This window comes from Poecilia reticulata, unplaced genomic scaffold (genome assembly GCF_000633615.1).
Source record: "Poecilia reticulata strain Guanapo unplaced genomic scaffold, Guppy_female_1.0+MT scaffold_207, whole genome shotgun sequence".
In the NCBI taxonomy this organism is placed as follows: Eukaryota; Metazoa; Chordata; class Actinopteri; order Cyprinodontiformes; family Poeciliidae; genus Poecilia; species Poecilia reticulata.
Window position 1 is genome coordinate 319,925 of NW_007615021.1, and position 7,289 is coordinate 327,213.

General features: G+C 39.8%; 1 protein-coding gene across 6 annotated transcripts in view; it reads right to left on the reverse strand.

The window, feature by feature from the left end:
• Positions 1 to 1,461: 1,461 nt before the first annotated feature.
• The window catches only part of LOC103460195 (abl interactor 2-like), a 33,464-nt gene continuing 27,636 nt past the window's right edge, over positions 1,462 to 7,289 (reverse strand). For 3 of the 6 annotated variants that reach the window (XM_008402267.2, XM_008402268.2, XM_008402266.2), the window contains 6 exons: positions 6,132 to 6,256; positions 4,621 to 4,941; positions 3,620 to 3,778; positions 3,092 to 3,172; positions 2,788 to 2,970; positions 1,462 to 1,970 (listed from right to left, as the gene is read on the reverse strand). In XM_008402267.2, coding sequence (XP_008400489.1) covers positions 1,795 to 1,970; positions 2,788 to 2,970; positions 3,092 to 3,172; positions 3,620 to 3,778; positions 4,621 to 4,941; positions 6,132 to 6,256 — 1,045 coding nt within the window. In that variant the 3' untranslated portion in view covers positions 1,462 to 1,794. The remainder of the gene's footprint in view (positions 1,971 to 2,787; positions 2,971 to 3,091; positions 3,173 to 3,619; positions 3,779 to 4,620; positions 4,942 to 6,131; positions 6,257 to 7,289) is intronic. The other 3 variants (XM_008402272.2, XM_008402269.2, XM_017303201.1) reach the window with 2 other exon arrangements.

Sequence of the window (7,289 nt, forward strand, 5' to 3'; positions counted from 1 at the left end):
GACTAGTCCAACAGGGCGTCCCACAGCAAAAAGAGAAATTAGTTTTTTTCTGTGATTTTATCTATTGAATTGTCTATGAGAGTATTAGGGCCGYTGTAGATAGAAAAAGGGAGGAGCAAATTCCTGTCAAAAAATTCAGACATTTTCAGCTTAATCTGAGAGAATTTTTCTCTGAGTTTCAAAAGTCAAACATTTTTGACTTTTTGGAAATTTTCTGAGCATCAAAAGTAGAAAATTTTCAACGTTTGAAACTCAAAAATATCCTATTTTTTTCTAGAATTTTTTTTAAATCAATCAAATTTTTTATTTTTTAAAAGCTGATTTTCAGCCTTTTCAAACTCAGAAATGTACACAGTTTTTGTAGAAAATTTCTGAGATTAATCTCCAATGTCAGATTTTTATTTATTTATTTATATATTTAGACACATGGTACTTTGTTTTCTATCCATCTTGGCCCTAAAACACCGTCATAACAGTCACTACTGTAAACCAGCGTTTTTTAAAGCGTGTCCCGCCAGGGGGCGCTAAGGGAGCCTCAGAAAGTTGAGGGAAGACGAGGAAGAAAAAAAATGGAATCCCATACATTTTTAAACGAGGTCTTCTTTATAAGATCTAATGTGTTTTTCAATCATTATTTAAAAATATAAGTTAAAATAACCTCAGTCAGTGGAAATTGTGGAAAAAAATGAATCATTTTGTCTCTGGTTCAGCTGGTAAAATCTTCCTGTTTTCAATATTCACAAGACAGAAAAACACCCCATCAAAATAGTCATTAAATATCTTTTCCTTTGTCCTTTGGCACTTACTCTCCGCATGGCAAAATGCAAAAAACAAACAAAACCAAAAACAAAAAAAACATATGATAAAGTTACGTTAGAAAGTTAATACTAAGGAAACATAAATCTGACACAAACTAAACAGATCCTCCTCACACACCTTCAAAAGGTCCAGCAAACAGCTCTGCTGTTTCAGCCTCATCAGACTAAAGTGTTGAAAACTCAATGGCCAAACAGGTGCAAACTTTTACTTTTAGACCTAAAGGAAAGGAAAAGTGCAGCAGGGTAAGTCGATCACACTTCACAATTACACGTTACGTTTTGGTTGTCTATRAAGTAAAATCTAAACAAAAAGACAAAGAGGTTTGTGGTTGAAACGAGACAAAATGTGAAAAAGTTAATGAATAATTTTGCAAGGCACAGTATGCAACTTTTGGAAAGGCCAAGAAGATTTTTTTGCCATGTGTATCTATTCCACTAATTCTACACTAATTTATAACCAATATAACGGGGAAACGTGGAGGAAAAAGTTTTCTCAGGAGTATTTCCATACTGCCTTCTCGCTATCTTGCGTTACTATGCTTTTATTTGCAGTAGGAACTTTCTGGAAACATTCTGATGGCGTCCGTACGACCAAAACGCTTCTTTCTACACTTAAACCGGAGCGAATGAAGAAACGGCAGCATTCTGAGGAATGGATTTACTCACAGCTAAAACATGTTGTGTATAAGCAAATTATTAACTTATTAGTAAAACATGACCAGCAAATCACCTGAAATTCACCCAAGATAAATGGAGCGCACAGAATCATTTTGAAGATAATCTGGGAGATTAAAACACTTTATAAACAAGCCAACAAAAACCCAGTCCAATAAATAATCAGAATATCCAACTGAATTGAATAGTTTGAACCCAAAGGAGGAACATATAAAAAGCAGACCAAAGTTCACCTTCACTGCTCGAAGCAGGTGAGCCACAGATTAAATGAACTTCGCCTGTGAGCGAGACTCAGGAGGTCTCAGTCGGCGTAGTGCATGATGGACTCTACGTAGTTTCCTGGGAAGAGGCCGGTGGTGGCGTTCATCACCCCTTCATACCATCCGTCCTCGTTCTTTTTGACAACATAAATGATCGCTCCTTCCTGAAAGGAAAGCTCGTCCTCCTTGTCTGCGGTGTAATCATACACAGCCACCACTGGAGGGCGACACAAAAAAAAAACGTCAACAAGTAAATATGTTTTGTACTGTAGCAGTAGCTGCTTTACCGTCACAAATGTGTGGGAAACTTTGTTGACATTCTGATAATGTTGGAAAAAATGCAATCACACAATTGCGGTGTTTCCATTAAGTAAGAAACGCAAATAAAATCACTCTTGGATAAGCTTGTTCACATTTTAAGTCATTACAAAAACATGTCGTCATCCTCCTATCACTTCCTGTTGACGTCATTTTCACCAGTCATAACATCAGGCGGTTGATCATGTGACTTATGTGATGCAAGACAATTGTTCGTATTGTAGTTTTGTGAAATTTCAATAGCGCAAAAACCTCGTACCGAAAAACAAGATTTTTAGAAATTGTCGCGTTTCCATGAAGCAAATTTATTTTCGAAATTCCAGTTTGTGCAATTAAATGGTCAATGGGAACGCAGCTGGTTGCAGTTTTGCAAAATACACTAATTTTGATACGGCGAACAAACCGCATCATCCTAGAGCAAGAACTTTGTATTGAAAAACTATCTTTTTTTTAAATTTCCATGTTTCCACTAAGTAAATTTCTTCTTGTAATTCCATTTTGCGCAGTTATATGACCAATGGAAATGCAGCTACTGTTGGGAAAAAAAAGCTACTTGTGTTCAATCCACTTTGTTGAAAGTAATTCTGTCGAAGAATAMAAATATGGTGAGGATGGTAAAAGTATAACTCTGTTGTAAAAAGGGATTTATGGCTAATGTGACAAAATAGACCCAACAGGTATGAAATCCCAAACCTGAGTGTGTTTCTGTGACGTACCTTTCTCCAGGTAGCTTCTGGGGGCCCATGGCGGGTCCTCTTCAGCGTACGGATCGCTGTACTCCACTACTTTAGAGTCTTCCTCACCATGTCCGTCCTCCGAAGGTTTCGGGGTGGACGGAGTCTCATCCGGCCCCGAAGGCGTGTCTGCTGACGGTTGAGGAGGAAGAGGACCGTCTGTAACTGTTGGTGAAGCGATGTTTTACAGAATGAATGATTAACCATCAGCATTAGTGAACAAACACAAGCCGGTTCATGTCGGTTCATTTGTGAAACAACCAAAACTCAACAGTTTTAGACTCACTAGATTCTTGAACTCGAGCAACGAAACCCATAAGAGGCAGCTGAGGGGTGAACTGCAGGAGCGATGGGGGCGGAGGCGAGGCTGCAAACACATCAGGAGTCAATTAGGACTTCAAACTACCAGTGTGAAACTGGTGAGAAGATTTAGTCATTTCAAATCCAGTATACAGTTGGAAATAAGACAAAATATCCATTTGATTCAAATTCCCAAATCTGAGCTCCAAYTTTATCAGTAAATCAAATTTACCACTACACTAAAACCAGAAACTTCTCATTGACTTTTATGTTTATATTGTTGAAATCAGAAATTTACATACACAGTTCTAACTGACCTAAAGCAAGAGAAGTTTGGTCTGGTTTTACCTGTAATTGCATAAAGTGGTCTAAAGAATTAGACTTTTGCTTTATTAGGACTTAATTTATACAGAATCAGTGTTTATAAACTGTCAAAATGAGGTTTCAAAGACATCCTTCTGTCACATTTTCAGCGATAAGTAAACTCGAGTGTTGCCTCCAGTGAAAGGCTGACCTGGGCTCTGGTTGTAGTAGGGTCCTCCGTTGACGTGGTTGGCAATCGGCTGACCATTCACAGAAGGGGGTCGGCGATATGGAAGTGACCCGCCCACTTGTGGGGTCTGTTGTCGAGGCTGGGGCCGGTTCATRCTGTAGAACTGGGGGACAAAGGGACCTGGCATAGCAGAGAGGAACTCTGTCACAAATCTTTAGAAATGTTGAGGGAAACTTTCATTTCTTACTTAAAAGAAGCTGGAGTGGATTAAACAAGCTTTGTCTCCCTCTTCTGGTAGTGAAAGCAACTACGCAYAATTCTTATCCAAATATGTGTAGGAAGTTCATGAGGAGGAAAAAGGCAACTAAAGGATCACATTTTATCTGCTGTCTCTCTTAATGACAATGGATGTGAAGAGCGTTAACCATAGAACAAACTAAGGGTGCATTCAGACCAACCCTGTTTAGTCCGCTTTAATCAAACTYTATAGTTTGTTTGTCTAGAAAGTTCAGTTTGTTTGGGAAGGTGTGAACGCGCAATTAAACTCTAGTGGGGCCCAAAAAAATACTTTATCTYGGTTCGGTTGAAGGGAACTCTGGTACGGTTCAAATGCCAAGCAAACCGGAGACCSCTCCTAGAGCAAGAAGTGGTCTAAAAAGCAGGGCATTCTGGGTAAATAAAACCAAAACAAAGGCATGAGTCTGGCACTAGCAGGAGAAATGCTTTGTGGTCTTTTACCAACGAGAAAAGAGACCACTCCATTTTTGACAACATTTTACAAAGAAGGATGTTGTACTCCACTCATGTGTCGTGTCCTTCAGTGGTTCTCGATGCAGCGCCCCCACAGGTGGGGAGGGGAACAGGTTTTTTTTCAAAGGGTTTGTTTCGTTTGACATCTGAAAATGCAACAAATGTTGCAATTTTGTTGTCCAAATGAACCAAGTCTACTGGACTGTCAGGTATRAAAACACCCTTTAAAAGACTTGGGTTTGGGCCACTGAAGTGTTCTGGGACACACTCACCTTCAGCAGGTGATGAAGAGGAGGAGAGTGAAGGAGGAGGAGCAGGAAGAGGAAGAGAAGACAGCTGGGGCTGGCCTTCAGAGGTGCTGGGAGAAGGGTTWGAAGGCGGGGAGGTGTTGGTGTTCAGTACGTTTGTTTGGGAGCTTGTGTGAGGAGACGAGTCGGATTGGTGTGCGGGTGAGTTTGGTGGTAGGGGCGCATTAGGTTGGGTTAAGGTGGTGGTGGAGGAGGAAGAGGAGAAAGAGGAAGGGGTGGGCGAGGGAGAAGGGGAGGAGTTTGGAGCTGTGGAGGAAGAGCTGGACGGTCCAGCAGTCGGGGAGACTTGGGGAAGAGGAGAAGGAAGAGAAAGAGGAGCCAGTTAGGAAAGAAGGTTAAAGTAGTGAGTGATGGAAGAATAAAGACTTTGTTTCTGTAGGTTTCACCAACTCAAACTTAAGACTTTTTAATACCATTAGGATTGAAAGTTAAGACCTGCATCTCCACAGAAGTGTGTAAACTTTGTCCAGCCAACTGGTGGTACATTAGCAGTAATCCATGATAGATGCAAAGAAGATGCTAGCTAGCAAGTAAGGGTATGTTAGAAGTTATTTAGTATTAGAACACAATGATATCTGAGAGTGACTCAGACTTTTGCCCGACAGAAAAGACCACGAGGGAAAACCCCCATAAAATATACAGGATGAAATAGTCCTGTCATGACAAAATTTAAAGCCTGTTATTATGGAYGATGTTGCTGCAGGACTGGCTGAGTWCGACAGCTGCATCTGCAGCGGTTTGTTTTGGTACCAAATCTTATGTGTAGATACTCCAACTACAGAACCTGTAGACTATCACACAGAGAAATCCCTTTGAGTGTCCTTAAGRATAAAGATTTAGTGGAAATAAACTGGGTCTGGGCAGAAGGGTAAAGATAATTTTATATTAAAGTTCTCCTKGTAGTGTTGAGCTGCCAGTGACCCTTAGGGGGCAGTAGAGCCCCTTGACAACTGGCTTGATTCTTCTTCTAGGTAGGACAGAATTAAAGAATTTCAATCTTTGATTATTTCTCCCATTGAAAGACTTATTCTTTTGGCTTGGTGCTAATTTATTTATTTTTCTTTTGAAGAAAACAAAAGCTAATTATTTTGGCAGGAAAATGATTGTTAAATTTACAATTCAAACAAGGAAGAACAAAATAATACACTAAATAACAGATTGTTTGGGGTGGGACAGCTAAAACTGCCACTTCAGGAGTTCTGGGTAGAACATATAAACACAGTTGTGCTTTTTTTAATCTTAAATGCAAAATGTATATATTGGTAAATTTTACCTTAGTTGCTGCTTTCAGTATGTTATTCTTTCAGAAAATAGCCTTTTTCAAGTCTACTCCAGTAGACGATTAATCCATTACTAAATTAGTTGACGCTTATTTTATCAATTGTTTCATCACGATTAATGCGATTAATCATTTCAGCCCAATTCAGCTACATGTCGTCCCATGCAGTTGTGACATTAAGCAGGTGTCCTGTTACCTGGGAAGGTGGAGGGCGGTGATGGTGTTGGCACGGCGATGGGAACGCCCACGCTGCCGCTGCCACTGTTCTCCCTGCTGCTGCTGCGACTGCTGCTGCTGGGGTGACTGCCTCCGCTGCTGCCACTGCACACACACGCACACACACACACACACAGAGACACACACACACAAAAGCACATGCAAACAGAGGAAGATCAGTGCTGTGGAGACAGGTGTGTTCCAGCTGCAGAACRGACAAAATACGTGAAACTAATCCACATTTGAACTGGAATCAAAATTTTTGCTTATTAAAAACTGCTMATCTTTTTTAGCGATGTSAAGTTTTTCAAAAAAGGTTTMAGACAGGACATAAAGCAGTAAAAACTGCACGTCCTGAGACAGTTGGCATGGCGATGGATGACAAACAGAAGCCTGTAGAGAGGAAGTCCAGCAGTAGCAGGTTCAGGTTAATGGCAGCAAAGAAGAAATGAAGCAACAAGACAAGAACATGCAATCTGATTGGTTCAAAGCCGGAGGATGAAAGAATGTGTTGATCATATGGGAAGAAGAGCTGACAACTATTTACATCTAATAAATATACAAAGGAAGAAACATAACCAGAGAATCAGATAAAAATAACTTACACTAAGATGCACTTTGTAAAATGTGGCAAGTTTTATTTCTAGATGTTCTCAAACCACTGCATTGCTTTATGTGGTGTCAACTCTTTACCAAGCATATAATTAAATATCTAACAGTTAACTGAGATGTAAAGTAATTTTAATACCAAAATACTTCATGTATTCCAAAGGGAAATTAAATATTGTCATAACTCACATCAAAGTATCTTTAAAGRGTTGTTGTGAATCTCCAGTAGCARTCAGTCTCGCAACAAATTTAATGTGGCCTCTGACTAAAGACTTTTGTTTTATGTTGGAGGCGAGACTTTAAAATGTTATTTTCTGCTTTGTTTAAAATAACCGTGTTAGAGCATCAGGACAAGCCCAGCAGCTAACGCTGCCGTTCAAACRAATGCTGGCGAAGACAAAAACCATTTCCATCTGAGTTTCAAATTCCRGGGGAAGTTTCTTTGAATTTTTTTAGCATTGAACTTGGAAACTTGTACTTATGAGTGAATGAATTACACAAATAAAAACCCCATCCTTCATCCAGACAC